This window comes from Aquila chrysaetos, chromosome 5 (genome assembly GCF_900496995.4).
Source record: "Aquila chrysaetos chrysaetos chromosome 5, bAquChr1.4, whole genome shotgun sequence".
Classification (NCBI taxonomy): Eukaryota; Metazoa; Chordata; class Aves; order Accipitriformes; family Accipitridae; genus Aquila; species Aquila chrysaetos.
Window position 1 is genome coordinate 13988171 of NC_044008.1, and position 23833 is coordinate 14012003.

General features: G+C 39.1%; 1 protein-coding gene across 4 annotated transcripts; it reads right to left on the reverse strand.

Moving 5' to 3' along the window:
- Window positions 1–942: 942 nt before the first annotated feature.
- NAPEPLD (N-acyl phosphatidylethanolamine phospholipase D) lies at window positions 943–23259 on the reverse strand. Of its 4 annotated transcripts, none has more exons than XM_030013571.2 (5): window positions 22973–23259; window positions 11241–11553; window positions 4536–5182; window positions 3383–3497; window positions 943–2096 (listed from the first exon to the last, which is right to left on the reverse strand). In XM_030013571.2, exons 1-5 carry the CDS (start codon window positions 23176–23178, stop codon window positions 1971–1973), a joined length of 1407 nt encoding a protein of 468 aa, XP_029869431.1. In that variant the 5' UTR covers window positions 23179–23259; the 3' UTR covers window positions 943–1970. The 4 variants fall into 4 exon arrangements, with proteins under 4 accessions (XP_029869431.1, XP_029869433.1, XP_040979475.1 ...); XM_030013573.2 differs by lacking the exon at window positions 22973–23259 and adding an exon at window positions 22734–22963; XM_041123541.1 differs by lacking the exon at window positions 22973–23259 and adding an exon at window positions 22716–22963.
- Between the last annotated feature and the right edge of the window lie 574 nt (window positions 23260–23833).

Here is a 23833-nt window from a genome sequence, read left to right on the forward strand (position 1 = left end):
AAAGCATAACAGTCACTGTTCTACATACAAATGCTGTGAATTAATAGATCCAAAACAAAACGTATGCCATTACTGACATTTAGTCTCTGATCCTTGTAAGTCAGTACTTCTCTGCGATGTGGCTGCTTATCTAGGTATTATGTATTTTAGTTTCATTCTTTCTTTCTGAAGTACAGAATTCTACAGCATAGTCTACCGATCATTTTGAAAATTGGAAAAAAAAAACCCCACCCAAAAAACAAGTTCAGTTTTAACCATGTCCTTCAAAGTACTCAAAACATCCTGCAGCTTGGTGTCCTCCACAATATTATGAGCATGTCATATGCATTATATTATCCAAATTGTTATTGAAGCTATTGTGTAAATACAAGGCCCAAAAGAGACTTCATCTGAAATACCCTCACAAAATCAACACTGAATGACTGACAGTAGTTTTAAACCAGTTTTGAACAAATTCTGGTGAATACATCTGGACCGTACTAGAATTACCCTTTCAAATGAAGAAATCTTGATATTTGTCAAATATGAATCCCACCGAAGGAATATACAATACTTTTTCTTACATGTAAGTGTAATCCTCTGTTCCAGAACCCTTCCTCAGCATGAACTTGGACTAACTGCTTTTTGCCTCCTTGTGCTGTTCTTTGTTGGTATTAAGATGTACGAGACTTCTAGGACTTCCCAATATAAATTTTTTTAGAAGATAACTGTCAACAATTAAAATATTACTTCAGTTTGCTCCTAGCATGAAATCTCATTAACAGGTTTTAATTACTTGCCAGAAGTTCATGTCTTTAAATTGCAGGGAAATAATGTGTCTTTTTTTTTTAATTCATCTTCATGGAGTATGAACATAAAATGTAATGCACAGCAAGAGCGAAAAAATACACATATCCCATAGACCAAAACAAATCATGAACAAAAAAATTATTTGCCAATGAATTAAGAAGGAGAATAACAACCCTTTTTATTGGCAACAATAGGCTTTAATTCTGTAAATTACCATGGCAATTTGATACAGATACATTTAGCTGAGTTTTACGATACTGAACAATATTGTAATCGCTCATTCAACTTCAAAATTATAGGAAGCTATAAGAAAAAAAATACCACAGCCCTTGCTTAAGACTTTTCATTTAAAAAAACAAAAAACCAAAAACCAAACAGTAGTTAGTAATAGGCTAAGTCAATGCAGAGGCAAGCGCCATTAAGGGATTCTTCCATTTCACGTACTGCATTTGACAAGAAAGTTATTTTAGACACATTCAGGCCTAACTTAAAAACATTGACCAAACAATGGAAGTGTGCAGATACTCTGGCCAGCAGTAAGTTTTACACATCAATAATGCAATATTAAATTATCTCTCTCTTTAAAAGGCACATTTCTTTAGATCATTGTAAAATTCAGCTTTTGTGGTTCATTAATATATGAAAATGTAGAAGCACTCAGTAAAATAGTTATTTTACTGTGCTTGTGCTTTAACAACACAGCTGTATTGGAAGACTCCACCCCACAAAACATACAGTGAAGCTATCAAGGTACAGGGCATAACCTGAAAATTAATGACTAACAAGTGGGAGATGATATTCTAACAATGACTTGAATTAGTCAGCCATTAATTCTAAGAATATGTCCTGTGCTGAGTTTATTATTGCTGCTGCAGGTAAGATGAAGATTTTTAAAAAAAACCCAGTAATTTATCAGTGGCGTACACAAGAGTTGAAACTGCAAGTTATTCCCAGACAATACCTTATATATTAACCAGTTTTTAGATCACCCCTCAAAATTTATAAACAATAGAACTAGTAAAATTTATTGTGCAAGTTTTAGTGCTGAAACTGACAAACCTGGCATCTAAAAATCCAATTCACTCCAATAAATCTATTTTGTAAGTACATCATATTCATATTTGTAACATTAATTAGTAGTTCAGATCAAACAGGGCTTACACGGAACTGCTACTGTTTCATTATTCAAACCCATCATTGGTACTCAAGTCCCGTGATTCTCCATGGTTTAAGACAAAAAAGTCTTCTTGTTTCAAGCCATATCTTTCAAGAGCTTCGTTCAGTTTAACTGGAGGATCCAAGTAATACTGGAAAAATAAGAATAATATGAGGGAAAAAAGATACCATTGCAGCATTTGGGGAAAAAAAAAAAAAAAAAAAAAAAGGATATCACTGCTCTGGACAATAAATGGTTTACATTTTAAACATTATCTAAAAAAGGGGGAGGGAGGATATTTGTCAAATTAAAATGTTTGGTTTCATTTTCAGTTTTTAAACGATAAGAATGCTGATTTACAGTTGTAGAGTAACCAGCAAGGCACAATCTATCATCCAAAATTCAGTCAATGTATTGACCTAGACCCCTTCGAAGCAGAAACACAGCAAGAGGAGGAAGTGCTCGCAGGTCAGCAGATGGCGTGCTTTCTCGTTTGGTAAAACCAAGTTGTCAGCTCTAGTGTTTGAAAAAACTATTGCCCTTTCAATGAGGTCCCCCTGAAGTTATTTCGTTATATTTGTTACATTTCAGAAAAGGCATCATCAGGGAGAAATCATCCTTTTTTTGTGCTTCTAAATGCACAGTAGCATTTGTACCGTGGGCACTAGTGACACAGCTTATTGAAAGCATCATGGATAGAAAATGTTATATCCAAGTTAAAGAAAACATGACATTAACAGGTGAATGCAGACAACAGCATTGGGACTGATTTATAAAATAAAAGCGGTGCAACTGATGCAACGACAAAGTTGAAAAACAGCTACCAGACAGGGTGTATCAAAGCAGATGTAGGTACTTCCCTTTCAATGCATTTTTAGTCACTATGAAGGTACCTGTGTAGTAACCTCCTTATTACAACTAGGGACTTGGGGGTGGGGGTTGGGGGGGGGGGGGGGGGGTGTTTAAAAAAAAAATCAGCAACTTGGAATAACTCAGTTTTTCATATTCTTGCTGGTATTTAACTATGAATCAACTATTAAAAATACTATTCAATTTACTTACTATACAGACATGATTAATAAATACTGTATTGACCTACAGGCATGCAATTCTCACTGCCTCCAAGTGACGCACTGCTGAGTTTACTTTTATTATTGCATACATGTCCCCACCTTTCCTGTTCCTCAGCTTTCGGAGATCAGAAATCCTCCACATTTGTTTCAATAACTTTCAAATTCATCTTAGTCTCTACATAATTATTATGAAAACCTAAGCATTGTTTTGAACTGCAATACATATAGTAACAACTTTTCACTCACACGAAGTTTACATTTTAAGTTTACATTTACAGATAGGTAGGTTAAGCTGCATGAGCAAAGCTTCATTAATGACTATGTACTCAGGAAATCTGAACTCATACATAGTGTTGAAATTTACCTCATTTGCTAAAGCAAAGGTCCCCCAATGAATTGCTACAGACTTCTTTGCTTGAACATCAATATGGATTCTTACTGCTTCTTCAGGATCCACATGCTGGTATTTCATAAACCACCTACCAAAACACAAAGCAAATTCTTTTGTGTCACCTAATTCAGTGCAAGATTTCTTCTTTACTTTCATTGGATAAGTTGCAAAGAATAAAAAAAAAAAAAGCCTAACTAATCAAAAAATCATGGAGCATGTATGTCTGAAAAACATACAGAACACTCAACAAGCCATATATCAACATACCCATGAAACAACAGTTCATGTATTTTACTCCCCCTTTCAAACAGATTTTTTCTTATCTATATTTTTAATAGTATAAGGACATATTACTGGTGCCTTGAGGCATTAAGGCCATAGATTTAAATCCATCCCCGAAAAAATTTTAGGTTAGCAACACACACCAAGAAGTGTGTGCTTCAGAAGATAGCCTAAGGGAATGGTGTTAAAGCAGGAGAGAGAACCTGGCAATTCTTGAAAGATACCGGATTTTTACAATGTTATTCAGATTCCTATCTTCCTTTCCCAGCCTGTACATGCTTTGCTTCCAGCATTATATGAGCATTATCATCTAGAAGTTTAGATACCCCATCATAAGTAGGATACAGATGCCTAAACAAACAGATATTTCACACACTATAAAGGAGTCATCTTTATCTCCAGGTAAGTTGCAAAAACAGCATAAAGACTGAAGCAAGGAAAAATGTAGCAAATTGCATGCACCTAAATGGGTTGGATTAAATGATGCTATTTCAGAAAAAAAGCCACAAAGTAATTCCAGATTTTTTACTCAACATTTTTCATGGAAGAAAGTCAGCTGATTCATCCTTGCTGTGCTTAAGACTGAAGAAATAAAACTGCAAGAACATCACACATAGAGACAAGCATCCTAGACATTTCAGCTCCATCTTCCAATTGCCTGCCTTTTTTTTTTTTTTTTTCTTCCATTCAGCAATGTCCTTTTGCCTCAGCAATCTCCTCCTTTTGCCTCTATATTCTATTGTATATTCTTAACAAAGTATGGCTACAGTTTTCACCTCCGGGTGTATTTGTCATCAGTATATAATTTCATTTATGTATTTTGATCAAACTTTGCTTTTCATACCTTGGCTCATAAGCTCCAATGGGGATGGCTGCAAGATCAAAAGGTCCAAACCTTTTACCTATCTGTTCAAAAGCAACACAATATCCAGTATCTCCTGAAAAGAAAAACCTATTCCAAGGTCCCAAGACAGACCAGCTGCCCCAAAGAACCTTGTTGTCATCTGTCGCAGTCCTTTTGCACCAATGTTGAGAAGGAGTGAAGACAAAAGTTACCGCATCGTGACCAGGGACGCAGTTCTCTTCCCACCAATCCAGTTCAATCACATTCTCACAACCACATCTCTGCATCCAGTCCAAGAGCCCCAGAGGCACAAACCAGCGCAGCTCACTCCCAAAGCGTTCATTTAAACTCGTTACAGTGTTGTAGTCCAAATGATCATAATGGGTGTGGCTGATCATGACTGCATCTATTTTGGGGAGCTGCTCTACTGTGCACGGAGGTCCTCGGAAGCGCTTGGGACCCACCAGCTGAGTAGGGGAAGCTCGCTGGCTGAAGATTGGGTCAGTAAGAAATATAAGTTCATCCATTTCCACCATAACTGAGGCATGTCCCAACCATGTGACTCGCATACCAGTTCCTGTCTTCCCAGCAAGTTCCGGCTTTTGAACAAAATAAGGTTTTAATACTGGAAGCTCTTTATCAAGTTCCTAGCAAAAAAGAACACAATATGCATGAGAGATTTCAGAATGTACTTGGCTGTGGAACAAAAACTACATACAAAGCACAAATCAATACAGTCAAGACTTGTGCTTTGTTTATATTTTTAGGCAGAGAATGACAACCCAAAACAGATGCCTTTTTAATGACCATTTTCTCAGCTACTTCCTCCTAATTTCATCTTAAGTTTTTGTAACATTTTCACTTCTCTGTGAAGAGAGAGAAGAGAGAGCTCAAGAGTACCCCATCAGGCCAGGAGACCTACTAATAGAGAGAGTCTGAAAGCATTGCAGTGAAAGCACTGCAAGGCACTAACAGCATCCTGGGAAAGGCTTTGTAATCCATTGACCTTCCCCAACCTGGAAAAGAATATCTATATATACACACACACACAGTTACTGTAACAAATGCTCAAGTTCAGCTTGTGCAACTAAATGATGCATCCCCTAAGTCCTAGCACAAATAAGTCACAAACCCACAGATGAAAGAGAATGCCACGTTCCTAACAGCACTCCACAAAAGCTGATCTATTAGCCTTTAGCAGACCCTCTCTCTCTCCCCATTACATATAGGAGCAGCACACGGAGGTTAACCTCACTTGGCTAATATTAGCTTTTACAATTCTCTTTCTATCCTGCCAATAATTCAATGAACATTTGTAAAACACAAACCCATTTTTAAGATGAACCTTAGGGCACTTAGTTATGCTTCTCATGATGTTTTATTGAAGCCTTCAAGGTAATTAAAGTTTAATTATTACTAAGTCACTATACTGATTATCCCCGTTCAGTATGCAGTCCCATGAATGACTTCAAATCAATCTAAATCCATACTCCTGTGTAAAAAAGTTATGGAAGCCTTCCCCCATCTCCCCTCTTGTTCCAGCATCAATACTTATGCAGTCCCTACTCAAGTCTGATGGGTCAGAGAACTGATCCAGCTGTACATTAATCCAGGGGAGGAAAATAGACAACTTTCAGCTCAATCAGCTTCCAAATTTGACTCTGTGTGTAGCCTCAAGTTGGCACAAAGGAGGCCATGGCTGTATATTATCTACTGAAACTCATCATCCAACCACCAGTCATTCTCTCATTTTGAACCGGAGTTACATTCTTCACTGCAGTTTGGCTGAGACACTTATGCAGAAGTCTTATATGAAATAAGAGTTTTCCTATTAAAAAAAACCAACCAAACAAAAAGTTTTCTCAGAGTTCCTGACCATCTCCATCTCTGACACAGCATGTCTAAGTGTCTCCTCCCAAACTGTTCTGGTCTGAACTCACATCACTTTAGAAGATTTTTCCTGGGATAGGCAGCTTCTACAGACTCCTGACACTCTTCTGCCCCGGTAATCACAGATGTCCCAGCAATTCTGGTTCCTAGTCAAGTTCTACCTGCAATGGTTGCTGCTCTCATTGTCTAGGTCTAGGATAGTAGATTAGTGCTATCAGCAAGTTTATGAAGAGCTGACCTCCCACTTCCTTAAATGTCCAGCTGATGCTGTGACAGTTTAGGACTCTAGGATTTCCCTTGCTGAAACAGTCCTGACAGCTTCAGGAAAGTTACTCTCTCCACAATATTTTATTGATTTGGAGGGCATACATTGGGAAAAAACAAAACACACACACCTCCACCCCCATGCAATTCTACTGTGAGTAATAAAACATTCAAGAAATTGCTTTTTCTGAGTGCTAATGGACAAGACATGTCTACTGAAAAAGTTTCATTACTGTCTTCAGGAACAAGAAATAGATAACCGTCTATAAAGCTGAATGTAAGGCTTGTACAATACAATCACTTAATGCATACAAAAATAAACAAAGTATGAATATTAGACTAAGACAAACTGCTGCTTCTCCAAGAAAGAAGCATAACTTTCTTTACCTCTATTTCATTCTGGTAGCAGAATTCTGAACCATAGATTGTGACACTTCAATTAAAAAAAAAGTGGAAGATCCACAAAACTAACATAATTGACTCAAAAATGGAAGTTAGGACAACCCACCAAATTACATGTGGTTAAATCAACAAATCTGATTATATCAAAGAAATTAAATTATTACATTCCATATCTGAGTTAATTGTCATAATGCAATTTAGGTCAGTAAGTACGTATTTTATGGAAAATGTTCTTTTTAAGTAGCTGTTTACAGGTAGATGACAAATTATTCTAAGAACTCTAAATTAATCCACTTTATTTTTGCTGACATTTGACAAAAACTAGTTTCTAAAATTAGCATCATGAAATATTAATAAACAATACTATATGGATGAAGAACTGGCTAATTGGCAGATGTGAACAGTGAGTTCTTAACTGGGACTCAAACATATTGTACTAGTTTTGGCTGGGATAGAGTTAATTTTCTTCCTAATAGCTCCTAAGGTGCTATGTTTTGGATTTGTGCTCAAAACAGTGTTGATAACAGACCGATGTTTTAGCTATTGCTGAACAGTGCTTACACAGCATCAAAGCCAGTAGGCTGTAGGTACCTGAGAAGTTGGGAGAGCACCCAGCCAGGACAACTGACCCCAACTCACCAAAGGGATATCCCATGCCACATGACATTGTGCTGAGCAGTATAACAGTTAGGGGAAGAAGGGGGATGTTTGGAGTTGTGGTGTCTGTCCTTCCAAGTAACCATTACACATGACGGAGCCCTGCTTTCCTGGAAATGGCTGAACACCTGCCTGCTTATGGGAAGGAGTAAATGAATTTCTTACTTTGCTTTGCTTGTGCATGCAGCTTTTGCTTTACCTCTTAAACAGTCTTTATCTCAACCCGCAAGTTTTCACACTTTGGCCCTTCAAAAATTCTCTCTCCCATCCCACTGAAGGGGAGTAAGTGAGCCGCGATGTGGGGCTTACCTGCCTACCAGGGTAAAACCACAACACATCTGCACTATTAGATGCTTTACAGGGATGTCACTAGGATCGACACTATTAAGTATTTCAAATAGTTGATTTAAAAGTAGAACTAATCACTTAAAAAGGCACCTGTAAAGGACACACAGACAGGAAGATGGATAAATAAAGAGTAGCACAGTTCAAACAACTGGTATCCTGACCTATTTAAATAAAATTCTGTGAACAAAAGTTCAACGCAAACAAGGAGCAGAAAGGCAGTGTAACTTGGAAAGCACAGACTCCGCATTATATCTACAGGTTTGTGATACACAGGCCTCTGATCTAAATCAATGATTCCTCAGAGAGTGAGATCAGAAATCAGGCATTTTGTTGAGCTATCATAGTAAATCACATGGGGAAATAGCTAAAGAAATTACTTCTCAGTGCATGGATTTTATGTTTGGGGTTGGTTTGGGTTTTTTTTAATGTTTTACAGAAGTATGCTAAAATGCCCAAAATTACCTTTTAAAGCAATAAGGACTCATAAGATTTCAGATTAAAACACAAGTTTTACTGGCAGTATACTTCATATGAACTTCTTAAAACTCATACAACAGGGTAAAACAAGATAATGAATGAAATACATAATCCTATGGAACTTTTATCCTGCTATAGTACATTTTGTTCTCTGTCAGGCTAACTAGAAACATTAATACTACAAGGATTTGCAACAGATCTTTGACACATGACATTAATGTCAAAACAGCTACCAACAGAAGCAAAATGTGCCTAATACTGTCTTATCTTCATCACTGCAGTAATACAAAAATTCCTCCTGCTGTTCCCCTTTCCCCCTCCCATGTTCTTCTTTCCTTCCTAATGCAAGGCAAGAAGAAACACATGACGGGCTTTGGCAAGACTAGCTAATTAGCTTAGGATTTTTGGTGCTTAGTGCATACTGGAATACCACTGGATTTTACAGAAATGAGAACAATCTAAATTGTTGATCCAACAACTAATAATTAAAGATACTCCAACAACACTGAAAAGAGTTACTAATAAAGCCTGTAACGAAAATATGAGAAGTCTATGCATTCTGGATAATTATATAGACTTCTTGTGAAGGCACAATTATAATACATATAGCTTTTACACAGTGAAGTACATATCCTGCATAATATGGGTTGGTTTTTTTACGTATGCAAAGCACTTGGTACAGATAAACTGAACCTGCCCACCATAGCAGGGTATCACTAGGCACACTCAATGTGGAAATTGAAGTAGTAGTCTGCTCAAAGGACATTCTATCTGACAGTGCTAAATAAAGTATGGAGCCCTTAGTTTGAATTTTAAACAAGCTCAGAATTGCTTTACAGGTTGATTTAGGTGTGGAACAAACATAGCTGGTACAAGCATCAAAATGGCTGAGGAATCAAGAAGTGCATTTCATTGATCCCTATCTAGGTTTTTCTATTTCTGATTTACTTCACTGAGCTCCTGAATAATTGCAGGCACTTAATTAAAAAATTTCATATGCAAAGCAATAAAATTAGTCCAAAATGAATTTCAACTGGGTCAGAGAGACAGCTTTACAACTGGAACAGTGTAGATTTCTTTGTAATCATCCTTTATTGCAGGGATAATCTGTAAATTAAAGGGGAGTGCTGCAGTTCTCCACTACCATCAGAGAGCTGTATATTCTGTACTATGAAGTACACCTTAGCACTCCCTTCCAAGTACTTCAGTCACTAACCAGGTTTCTGACTAGTCCTGGCAAGATATGAAGCCTATTGTACACATATGGAATAGGGCAGCGGTCAAAGGCAACTGAAAACACCAAGCATGAATTTTACACAGATGTGGCCAAAGTATAATGCAGCACACTGCCTAGAAAGCTGTACACACTGAGGCACAACCACTGCTACTACTACAAGGTACAGATAATGTCTAGAAGCAGGACACCAAATTTAAAACAGTTAATTGTTGGAAGGGATCCCAAGACCGACATATGTTTGCTGTGCTTCTTTCTGAAGTCAAATTATTGACTATTATTATTACAGAAAAATTACAGCCAAGATTATCTCTCCCTTAAACATGTTCCATGCCACATATCCTTTGAGAAATCCCCAAACCTCTGACCATCATGTGTTAGTAAGTAACATGGCTTTTCTGTCCATAAAGCTGATCAAATTCCTTCCTTCACAGGTAATTCATATAAGATAAAAATGAAAAGTGTAAGCTCTTTGCTAAATACTGACTGTGAGATTTATAGCTTATGCATGCCTTTTTGTATGCTTAAAAGCATTACTAACACCTATTTGTTCAAAAATGCTTTCCCTGGTTCTGCACCCTTCAGCACAGCTTTTCCGAAGTGCAGTCAACACATCAGAAAATACACTGAGAAGTAATCCTAACTGTCAAAACTGTAGCAATCGTAACTCTTCTTGGGGCCACAAAGATAACCCATGGCTTTCCAGTATCCATTACTCCTCATGGAAAAGAAGCTTCTCTCAGAGGCTGCTTCCCCTGCCTCCTTTATATACAATATCTGACAGAAGCAATACACCAAGAACTAATAATGGTGTTTCCCAGTAAACTGGCACTGTACCTTTAGTATTTCAGTACAAATACTTGCTCAGGTTAGTTTTAACATATGCAATTTTTTCTCCTTGTGTACTGAAACAGAAAAACATAGATTTGCAAACACTTCCATAAGTAAATGACAGCAAACATTTATTACATTTTTATGAACAAAGATGTAATGCATGTAGTAAATGGCAGTCTGGAGAAAAAAAAAAATAAGGCAAAATTTTTACAATGAGACATGCCACAGCTATTTCATGCAATACAAATGATGTTAGTAGTATGCTTCATAAGGCAATACCTATTAAAAAGGAAAGAGTGTAACTGTAATTTATGACTGAGCTAGGGTGTCATTTTTGCTGGCTTTGTAAATATAAACTGAGCTGGATAAATCAAAGGGTGTGAAACTAACAGAAAGAAGGAAAAAATTAAAGAGGCAGAAAGTATTAACCCACTTTTTGAAAAGAATAAATTGATAATAAAATCAGAAAGGAAAAAAAATACTTAGAAAAGTCTCCAAAAGATGCCTAATAAGTATTAGTTAGAAACTGTCCTATTTTATTAATTAAAGCAGAGGTAAAAGCAGTCTAAATCAAGGACAGAAAACATTCATGTATTTACCTGCTTTGAGCATGGCACATTGCTGTTATTTTTTTCCATGAGGGACCATTTCAAAATATTTGGCAAGGTTGGCGATTTCCACGTTGGCCATGGGTTGACAAATTTCCCATCTTTCCCTCTCTTTGATTTAGTCACATCCTCTTCTAATCTGTAGTCCAGCCTGAAGCTTTTCCTGGAGGTCCTGGAAGAATCGCTGCCCCTGGAACCTCGACCTGAATTCTGGCGTTTCCTCACTGCTTCTTTAGGATACTGGTTACACGCAGTCAAAGGCTGCTCTTCATCTGTTTTCTTATCCATATCTTTTTGAGGAGAACTAAAATAAATTTTAAATTAATCAATCTTTTCTTGGACTAACATCAACATTCATAAGGTTGAATGTTCTCACACACATTAGAAACAAGCCTGCCCTTCTCATTTTATGATCTACTGTATTTTTTTCCTCAACAAAATATGCTTTTAAAACAGTTGCTATTACACAAAAGACTTCAAAAACATGCTGTGGCAAGTAGACATGAGATCTTTGTAGTTCAGGCAGAGTTTTACTCCCCGGTATGCACTACTTCAGATACTAACACTATTATCTACCAACTGCAAGAGTGAGGGGGAAGGGTTCCTTAATTTACATTTTGGAAGAATAGTAAGTTCCTCCTGAAACTTACAACATTTAGTGCCTGATGTAATATGATCCTGCAAACCTGTCAAGAGACACTAGAACTATACAGCACCTTAAGATTAGCCTACATAGTGACCTTGGTTTGTAGTAAGAGCAGCTGCCTCATGTAGCAAAAATAACACGTTACTTCCACTGACAAGATGCACATACATGCAGAAAAGTCAGAACGCAAAAGACATTTGGTCCTATTTCCCATTTTGTCCAAAATTAAGGAAAAGCTTATTGTAATAACAGTAAAAGTAACTGTTTCAAATACAATTTTGATACATATTTAACTGAACTGACAAGTGAAAGGCTACAGAAAATTGGAACATCTCAAATAAGTCATGGCTGCAATGTCTGTTCTTAGTTCCATTGTGAAATATAAAAAAGTGAGAAAATTATAGAAATAAGCTTTTCTCAGTTAAGTCACAATTCTGGCACAGTTCTTGGAAAACTGCAAACTCAGTAGTCAGAGTCTCTTATTCCAAATTGCACTTAAGTGTTGCAGAGTTTAGGAATATGGAGTCCTATTCATCTCATTATATCCAAGGTAGAAAAAACAAATATCCCTATTTCATTTTAAAAGTTCCTGAAGCAATTCAGTTGAAGCTAAATGCCTCAGTTTCTATATTTACTTTCAACATTTCAGTTGAAAGTAAATACATTGTTCTGACAGTTCTTTTAAAAAAATAGGGTGCTACTTCAAAGAGTACACAACTTTCTGGTACTTACAAACTCTACCTGATAAAAACTAGAAGATGACCAGTAATGAACAGACAGCATGATATACTGCTTAGGTGCAGGAATAATTTTTAATAAGAAATTGTAAAGTTTGTCCTGTAGAAAACTCTCCACCCCATGTTTTAGCCTATCTACTATTTCATTAACTCAGATACTCAAACTTCAGCTGTATACTCATATGAGAAGCACTGGGCTGAGGTACCAAAGCCAGTCCACTCAAACAACATTTTCAGAGAACAGAATTAAAGCCCACAGTTTTCTTTAGAAATTGCATAACTCTGTGCCCCTCATAAGTTCATAACTACAGGGAAAAAGAAATACATTGTCACTGCAACATTACAGCTAAGATTTTACACACATAAGAAATGTTATCAAATTGAACCCAAATGCATTTACTGGTGATGCTCCAACTTCAAATGCAGAGCCTGTCCCTGCTATTTCAGCAGCAACCGATTACTAAACAGAAAGTATGGTGTCAGTTGCAAAGATACACAACTGATAAATATTGTGATATTTTCTTAACAAAATAACAATTATTTTGCCATACAGTAGAGATAAAAATTAACACATCAAAATTCACTTCTGATAAAGAAGCATGAATAACGTTCAGAAAACATTGCTGATAGAATTTTTTTATAAATAGTACCCTTGGTCATAATCTTGTTATAATGTAACTGCTTTGTACTCTAGTTTCCCCATAGTTTTACTGAAACCACTTCATTTATGTATTTTCTATTTAGCAATAAGATACCACATCTGCATCATAATTTTAATTTAACTGTTGATACTCCTAGGCTTTTTTCTCTATTTCACTAAACATTTACTGGAATCAGCCTTCAATGAACAGCCACCCAACTTGCTCTATACCATTTTAAGCAGACATACATGGTAACAAAAAGAATCAGTGCCACAAAAAGGCAGACGGAATACCCCCAAAATTGTAATGGATATTTTAACTGTTACTTTAACTTAAGAGGGTTTGTTTTGGTTTTTTTGGCATTCCTCAAAGAACATTTTCAATGCCAAGTCAGCTTATTAATTTAGCTAAGCATGCAGACACAGTGTAGTTTCTCTTCTAGAAAGCATCATGAAAACAAATCACAAAAGCTTAATCAGATAGGTACTTAATTCCAGGAAATTCTTCTGTTAACATCTCAGATGTCTGATTTTTAAATATATATAACTACCGTAATTATTGTTCCTACAAGACATTTTATATTAGAGACTGGAGTGCCTAAGGTTTTATTTTTAAGTTTCTGTTTATCTATTCATTCATCTCTAAAATAGGTGAATTCTACTTGTGCTTAAATTTTCATACAAACCTTTGATCTTATTCTGAAAGTATAAACCTCTAGGGGAAGTAGGGATCAACTATGCTGATTAAACAAAGACAATGCCAAAGCATTTAAGGCACTGCAGGTATCTGTCTGCCAACATATTTTCCACATGATGCACATACATTACTTTTCATTAGTATTCCATAAGCAACTGAAGGGATAAAAGACCTCAGTGCTCACAGAACACTTTAAACCCTTTTACATGCATAAGAAAGGGACACATTTACAAACAATTAACTGACAAAGTTTTCCTGATGAACTGTAGATTCCTTTGAAGCATCAATCTTGCCAGTTCATTTCTGTTTCATTTAAACTGGCAAAATATATCCTAGAATATTCATGGAATACAGTAAAAGAAATCTAATTTTTCTTATTTAAAAAAAGGTAGATGATCATTTCTTGAAAGCCAGCAATCATTAGCTTAAAATAAAACTCAACCAGTTACTAGTCCAAGGAGATTCTTACCCTTTTGCAAAAGAAAGCCTCTACAGACAAGGAGATTTGGCAGGTATATTTTAAATATTAAAAAATACCCAATCAGAAATGAGCTGATTTTTCATCCAGCTGTCCTGAATTCTTCCCTCCAAAAAATAATAGTTTGGCACTTGAGAAATAATTTAAGCACTGGACTGCCAGCCAAATTATGAGTGATGGAGACACCAAAATCAAACTGGAGTAGAGTTCTGTTCACTTGGGAGGGGCAGGGGGAAGGGGTCATGTCCTTGGTGAATATTTGTTATTGTAAGGGTTCACAAGAAGTCTTCTATTTTCCACACTTTTAAACAAAGAGGAAAATTACTATTCTACTTAAAAGCATTAAACTGCTTTCGTAACAAAAGGAACCCATCCTTCAGGATGAGGTGACTTACCCCCAAACAAGGGCAAGTGCATTGCCACCACTTGTAATAGGGGCTCAGGCAAGACCCAACGCAACCACCCTCTCTGTGCTCAGAGATGCATCGCTGTTTCAACTGAATTCAGAAAAAGAAATGGACAAAGACATAGAAACTACTAAAGGAGACCATTAGTCATGCCAAATCCATGAGGCCAGAAGGTACTCAAGACAGAGGGGAAGAACACCACTGTCTGATGAATAGGATGAAGCCTAACATGAATCAAAATGCAGAGCTCACATAACTGGTTTTCCAGCACCAAACACTAATGGGCCCCTAGTAACCCACAAATCAAGAGAAGTGGTAGATCAGGCAGGACGTGGCATGGAAAACCCATGTCTTATGTCCCAGTAAACAGGCTTACACCTGTAAACAGGATATAGCCCTTAGGACAACAGGTTTAGGGTCAATTGTTTATTTTAGCATTGCTTATATAACTGAAAACTTGGATACAAATATTTTGGCTTTGAGTCTTCTGTTTATCTAGGAAAATAATTAAAAGTTTAACTAAACATTTTAATACTTTCTGTTCCAAAAGAAGGCTGGAAACAGGATACATCACAAGCAGCACTCTGACATTAAAATTTTTCTTTTTAAATGGTCATTTAAACACAGCAGAGCTGCAAGCCAAATTATTTTAGCTTTTTTTGAAGAAGAAACACATTGACATAGAATCTACTGTGTGAGTCTTCACGTTTTACACCCAGTCTCTTCTAACATCCACTACTCCGTAAATGAAATGGATGTAGTTCCCCTTACTAAGCATACAGACATGCTACTAACCGTGAAGTCTGCCAGAACAGACTTATCCCTCTTTTCTACACAGAAGTGTGGTCCTTATTGAACAAATCCATAAGCCAGAAAGTTTAAGAAAGAGTTACTATGAAGCTATTGTTTACTGGAACCCAACAACAGCCACAGAACTTTATACTTACCTTGCAAACATTCCATAGTTTTCCAAATATCCTTAGTTTTCTCTATTTTTGAAGCAAGAAGTTCGGTTCATTTCTAACAACTGTCTCTCTGTATAGACTGCATCCAGAGCTGGGCTACACTACACATCACCTAAAAGGGACAACACACAATTCCTAGCAAATTCACACCACTGTAGCCTTATCAAAGCAAGAATCCGAGCTTTCTGCAAGCCATATACTGCCACACAACTTGGAAGTTTTCTTTCAACATGCATATTTTTAATGACTGCAAAAAGCACACTTTTTGGCTTGAAACTAAAAAAAAAAATTTCAGCTAAAAGGTCAGGTATTTGCAATATTTGCAAACACTAGGGAGCTTTGAAAAAAGGCTCCCGCACACTCAACTATCAAATGACTGCCAGCTAAGTTTTGGCTGTGCTTTTATTTTTCCTTCAGGTCTGAAATTGTCTGCTTTAATTAATGAACAGTTTCAGACTGGAAAATTCTGAATGCACTTCAACTTTTATTGTGCAGTACTTCAGGCTGTTCACCATACCACTGTAGACCTACCAAAGCAAGAATCTGAGCTTTCTGGAAACCATATACTGCTACACAACCTGGAAGTTTTCTTTCACTATACATTTTTTTTTTTATGATGGCAACAGCAGTTCCAACAGCAATTATTCCAGACACTCCTGGTCTTAGGATTTCACACAAAGATCTCTCAAGCTTGCAGCTAGCAGATCTATAAATACTTTTATTATTTGGGATTTCCCATTAAAAGTTGCAAGCAAGAACAACCATTGCAGAAATTGCCATTCAAATTATTTGGTATTTTAACAGCCAGCTTGGGACTCTGTGTGATATCCTATTTCCATATTTTCCAAATATCCACAAAGCAAAAAAAAATCCATGCTATTACAGCTGCCTTCCATTCTTGGATGTACCCATTTCATAGCAGAGCTATAGGCTGCCAGCCCAGCTCTTCTCTATTCTCAGCAGATCTGTAAGTATCCTGACTCTGCAGTGATCTTGTGTACCATTCAAGAAAGATGAATAACCAAGTTGGTAACAGAAACAGCTCTCTCCATAAACAACGTCATAGAATTAGGATGAATCCTTTACCATTCTTACCTAGTTTTGAAGATCAACAGTAAAACAAAGCAAAGTTTTATTTAGACATAACAGAGAAAAAAAATTAGTTACAAATAAAACAAATGTGAAGCATTTACCCACGGTCGTCTGTTGTTAGGCATATTCTTACAACAGCTGTATTACTTAAGCAGTCACCACCATGAGCCAATCCATTTCTGCCCTCATTCCTCCCTCAGGCTTGCCAAAACAAACATTTGTGTCCACATGGTGAATTAGTTTGAGAAACTGATCTAGCTGATAGTCACTTCTTACCTTCCCATCCCCTAGAGAAGCACTTAATCTTCACCTGCATCACTGCGTAACCATGCAAGTGTTTGTACCAACAAACTGACTAGGACAGGGAAGGGCAAGAACAGGAATATACTGTTGTAAACAAAAACTACTCATGCCAGTGCTGCTATAAAAAAGTAATTCATTAAATACCCTCCATTTAGAATTCACCCAGTGTAGCTCAGTTACGTACACCACCAAGTTAGCTTCAACAATTCCCCCTACACTTAATATATTTCAATCTATTCCATAGCCAACATTTCATTCACATTTAGTACTGATGCTGCTTAAACTCTCTGGCTGCCTCTTCCAAGAGTGATGTTTCATATTATAACCAAGCAAATTCAATAGCTACCTACCACCCAAAAGGCAGCCCACTCTGGGCACTACATATTCCGACCTCTACTTTCCTGGCATTCATTAGGGAACTAAACCAACAGAAAGTTATTCATAGCCTTTACAAGTGCCTATCAGCTACACCCTTATATGCCTCTGGATACAAACGCAAATAGGCTTTAGAGTCAGGTCCATCAGTAGCACCTGGAGCCAGCTATTTCTCAACCCTGGGTTAAATCCGATCAGCTATGGGCATTGTATCAACTGCATAAAGAAGCCTCTTCCTAGAGCTGGGACAATACATAACTACTTTTCCTTTGTTTCCAGGTGTCCCAGCTGACTGTCCCTGTCCAATATGAGCACTCTGTAGTTCCCAAACATGTTTATGAACTGTATTTAATATTATAGAAGTTTTCTGTTACATGCATATTCTGTTTAGGTTATGATCCCTGATATGACAGTAGTTGTCCATAGGGGCCACACATGTTAACAGAGATGACAGACCCAGTAACCTGTTTCTTTAGCTAGACAGGCCTATTAAAATAAGTTTTTTCCCTCTCTACCCTCATCTTTTACTGCAGTCTTGAATAAAAGCATCCAAAAGTTGGCATATGGCCATCGCATTAAAAAGAGCAGCCTAGACTATCATTATGATTAAGCACAAGAGCAGTGTAATTCTGCGCTATTGCTGAAGCAGTCAACAAAGGAAAGCAGGAGTCAATCTTCCCTACACTGGAATGGAAAGTGCTTTCCTTTTGCTCTCCCTAAACAACCAATTTCATATGAGGACTTAATGTACAGGAAAGAATGTTGAAGACACAAGAGCCGGGATGAAAGTTTTCCTACCTGCTCTGCAGGACTCAGAGTGACAACATACAGAAGCAAGGTTTGTGCATTACAGCTGTGTTACAGTACATGAGACAATAACTGGATCACAAATCAAATGCAGACAGTTTTTAAAATCAACAGAAAAATAAGAGAAGATAGCACATGCACACAGCTGGGCAGATAAACTGTGGATTCCAACAGCAACAATACTCTCCATGGATGGCCCTTCACACTTGTACAGAATTTCAATAAAACTTTTCCAAAAAAGCAAACATGAAACTTGTACCAACCCAGCTACAGGATCTGGACCCCAACTTCAGTGTTCTGGCACCAGCTCCACTCCTGTAAGTATTTATGCAAATGAGTAGTTAGTTAGTTTCATTTGGTCTACTGATGTGACTACAGTTAATAACAGAGACAAACCTTTCCATGATGGGGCTTACTGTTAGAAAAAACAACTGAACTTTAAAGTTTAGCATTTATAAACACACTTTAGCCACTCCCATGCATTAACAGCCTATGCATCTTGGGTTTAGTATTTTAAGTTATTATGTAACATTGAAGCTGTTAGCACATGTTTTTCTTAACCAAAACGAAGTTTTAAAGTTGGGAAATCTTTACCCTCAGGATGAGGTGCAAGCTTGTACATCTAACATCTTATGTCAATTAGATATGACTAAAAATAAATACTACTACACGTAATGAAACTAAGGCTCCACTTGAACATACTATAGGAGAAAAGTGATTTCCTTTGCAGCACATGGCCACAGAGGCAAGGTAAGAACTGTTTCCATAAAAGTGCATAGAAAGTACGTTAAAACCTTGATCCATAGGATCCACGTGGCAAAGCAGGATCTGAACCAGTTCATTTGTAATAACTCTGGCACTTTTATGTCTACAACTGCGCAATTGCTATCTCCACCTCATTTACTAAGCCTTTTAATTTTCTTTTTCCTTTTCTCTCCATGCCAGAAAGGAACAAACTCCTATGCAAACTTTCTCTAGACTCAGACCGACAATAATCCTTTAAAACCCTATAAAACCTCAGTTGTCCAGGAAGCAGAGCAACACCCAAGCACTAAACTAGTTTTTATTCTTAAGTTAATATACAGTCATACAATTTTGTTTATATACGTATTTAAATGCTTGTCTATTTCATTCCCTGTCTTCAGTTCAAAGTCCAAGCACATAGGACCCAATGTTACTTCTCTGCAATATAAAAGTATTTCCCTAAATTCTTTCTAAATCTACTTAGATTTCAACATAAGCTCAACTTTTGCTTGTCCCAACAACACTCTCTCTCTCCCTCTGTCTGTGTATGTATGTACACACACCCCATAGATATATGGATCTTATAGAACTATTTATAACATTTGACTTCAAATTTATTGAAATCCAAACAAATAATTTCCAGGTCAGTTAAAACAAAGAAGTCAGAATTTTTGCTTTGTTGAAAAATATGTTTTTCTTGAATGCCACTGTTCAAAGACCATCTTTCACATGAGTTAAGCTAGAAGGTCATCAGCCTTTCCAGATACAAAGTTTCAAATCTCCAAAACTTCATCCTGGAAACCCAGAAAGCATATGCGATACAGCACCCTTATGGTTAACTGAAACACAGCCATTAAAAGAAACTCCAAGTGGCAGAACACCAGACACAGCAAAACACAAATCCCAAGGAAACTGGAAACATCACAACATGTTAACATTTTTCATGACAACCCTTCTTCCTATATATAACCAGCCTTCTACCATATCCCCACGACTCTAAATTATGATGTCTCTTCATGTACTCTTAAGGAAATGCAAACTGCTTTGGTTGTTAGTCAACAACAGAAGTGTTAATATTAAAAGTTGTTTGGTTTGTTGGGTTTTTTTTTCTTACAGAAGAGTCAAGGCATATTTCCAACACACATGCGAGCCATCTACTAATTTTCAAGGCACCATCCTAAATATGTAGGTGTTTTAAGGAGACAAAGTGTTTCATTTAAACACACCTAAATAGACACACATAAACAACTTGTTACTGCCACAATCTCATTATTATCAGAAACAGCTGAACCTCACTGAAACCCTCCCTCAAAAACCGGTCCACAGCATGGGACATTTCTGCCTAAACAACTGAAACTATTTCCAAATATTATAAGCAATAAAAACTGAAATCTTATCATAAGCCTTACTCAGCAGACAGTAGCTCTACCAGCTCCAACCATGGTAACAGGTCTTACACAAGAAAAATCTCTTGATATACATCTTGATATACATTCCTTACCACTTGACTTTTCACTCACATAACATCTTATTAAACCTTGTTTTTCACAGTAGGGACACAACGGCAGCAAAGTATTTTCGTAGTGTCACTTGGTAATGCCCAATTCTCTCTGCTGAACAGCTGTGTAAGGTATATCTGCTTGGGCGCAGTTGTATGTTATTCAAACCCAAATCACCCCTTCTTTATACAGCTGCTAAATACCAAGATATTAAATGCAGACAGTAAATAACATGTAACTTCTTTCCTAGATTTTCTAAGAATATTCAAACCAAGTGCAACGTCTGGTTTACAGAAAAATCCTTTTTACTGAAAGCTGCATTTAAACACAAGATTTTACCATGGTCCTGGCTCTGAGTATATTAGAAGCATGATTCTGATTACAGTGCTAGCCAGCATACTGCAAGCTACATACTTACAGCAATTGACTGAAAAAAATTAAAGTGAGATCAGGAAGAGATTCATAGATGTGACAAAAGTAAAAAAATAATTTCACAGCAGGTGTTATATAAAGGCACTAATTAATATGGCAGCATTTCCATTCTTCTCATCACAGACAAAACAACTGCCTTCCCATTTGCAGAAAAGAACTTAAAAAGCTATTTGAATGGAGAATTAGCAGTTTTGGTTCAATCTTGAGCTTATAAAGGCTGAGGAAACAGCAGATTTCTACTGAGGTAATTCCTCAAATCTACTTGGTTAATACAAGTGAAGAAAACAATAATAATAATTAATTGCTTCCTTTTGAAAAGGCTGCAGATCTCTTTTGATTTGGGCCAAGCTAAAACCAAATTAACTGTTATTTATATTTGAACAGTTTCACCATCATCCCTTACTTCCTGGCCTCCTGAACACATCCTCTCCATCACAGCAAATGTATCAGACAGGGCCTTCCAGTTTCCAGGTATTCAAAACTGCCATTATCTTTTTATAACAGGTATTTCAATTTCAGATCATTTGGGGCATTTCTAAATCAACTGCTGCAATAATTCTTGCATAAATAAGATAAAAAAATCTTATTTCTTCTTGTAAGTCTGATCTATAAAATGAATCAGGCTTCCTACTTTATTAACTGATGAAGCTGCTACTGTGAATTGAAAACTACATGACACATTTCAAGGGTCTTTTGCCAGAAGACACAAGTGATTTTCCTGTCACTTTCTTTAATTTTTAGCTGGTGTAGTGTGAAAAAAAAAGACAAAATATCTAAGTATTAAAACTGAAAACTTGCTTCATAATTGCCATTTAGCAAATAGAAGAGTAAGAAATCATAATCACCACTAGAAAAACCACTTCTGCAGAAGTTTAATATGAACTTAACTGCACTCCGTCAAGACATTCAACAAATACTTTCCCTAAATCCTTACTAGAGGTAATTGCCGATCATTGAGATTATTTGACCAAACTAATTACATTAAAGGACTTTGTTAATGCTTTCCACCTCGCGCTACACAACGCAAGAAAAACGCTGACGATAAATAGCGGTTCGTCTCTCCAAAGGAAAACATTCACTAAACCGTCAATACCATGAAGCGTTTGTTGGGGTTTTTTTGTAGGCGATTATATAACTTGTTTCTTTCCGAGTGCTACTGCAGCATATTTTACTGTCAATTTACGGGAACCGAAAGCATTGCCGCGGGGAGGGCGGGGGAAGGTGGTGGGACTTTTGCCGCCGGCGTTTCTTTCACCGGTGCGAAAGGATCTCCCGGTCCCAAGTGTTTCTGGAGCTGGCGATAGCCGGGATTTGTCACTAACCGCCGCGGCACCTTTCGGGGGCCGCCCCCCCCGGGCAGCGGCAGCCCCATTCCCGCGCTGCGCCAGCACCGACGCCGCAGACAGCCCGCACCTACCTCAGGGGCCGAGCCAGCGCAGGAGAGCGCCGGCTTACACAACTCCTCTCCGGCCAGGAACCAGGGCCCGCCGGCCCCGGGCACCTCGCCCACCGCCTAACTTTTCCGAGCGGACGCCCGCACTCGCTCTGCCCCGCTGCCGCCGGCGGGGCTCCCCGCCTCGGCCCCGCTTCCCACCGCCTCCCGCGGCGCCTCAGCCCGGTCCCCCCCGCCCCCGCCCCGCTCACCCGGCGGGACCCCGGTACCGTAACGTCCGGCAAGCCCCGCTCCCGCGCTCGGAGCAGGTGCGCAGCGCCGCGCTGCCCCGGCTCCCCTTCCCCCGGCCGCCAGCCGGGCTTTGAAGGCGGCAGGTCGGGCAGGTGCCTCTCCTCCGCACGGGCTCGGGGCGGGAGCCGCCGCTCAGCGCCGCTCCGCTCGGCTCGGTCCCTCCCTGCCCACAGGAAGGCGCGGGGGCAGCGACCCCCGCCCCCGGAGAGCCGCTCACCTCCCGGACTGCTGCTGCTGCTGCCCCTGAGGAGTCTCGTCCTCCTCCTCCTCCTCCATAGTGCCGCTCCACCCCCTCCGCGGCGGCTCCGCGGCTCTCCAGCAGGAGCCGTTGAACGGCTGCGGCTTCCCACCTGACCAGCCCGCCACCGAGGGCAGCGCGGCGAGCTGCAGGCAACAGCTCCACAGCGCCCTGCTCCTCACCATGGCGCTCCCGCGCCCAGCGGGGCCCCGCCGGCCGCGGGGGTGCGCGGGCTCACGGCGGCGGCGGGCCGCCTGGCGGCGCCTTAGCAAGATGGCGGCGGGGGGGAGGCCGGCGCTGAGGGAGCCGTGGCGGCCGGACGCCCTCGGGCCTGGAGCCGTGGCGGGGCAGCGTCAGGGCTGCCAGCGCGTCGCTGCCGCTGGAGGCCGGGCTGCTCGTCGGTACCGGGGAAAGGGAAGCACTGGGTTCTGGTTCTGCTCCTGGCGGGCTCCGATGGCTGCTAAACGCTGCCCGCGGTCCCATTTGGGAGCACGAGCACGCTCCGACCACCTGGTGCTGCCGTGAAAAGTTTCCTAAACTCGGTTTTCTCAGGAACCTGAAGCGGTGCCGCCATCGCCGGGGGGTACCGGCCCTCACGGGAGGTGAGGCCACTCGTGGCCGTCAGCGACGCCCCCCAGCAGCCCAGCTCGCAGGCCCCTATATCCCCGTGGCCATTTCCCCTACGTCAGGAAGTTAAATCTCATGCCCAGATTTCTTCACGTGCTGGATTACAGCCATCGCCTGACACCCTGTTTACACCTGTGAGTAGTTCACATGGGACTCCAGCCGATGGGCTGGGAATTGAGGGATTTTCAGGCACCCAATCCAGAGAAACTCGGT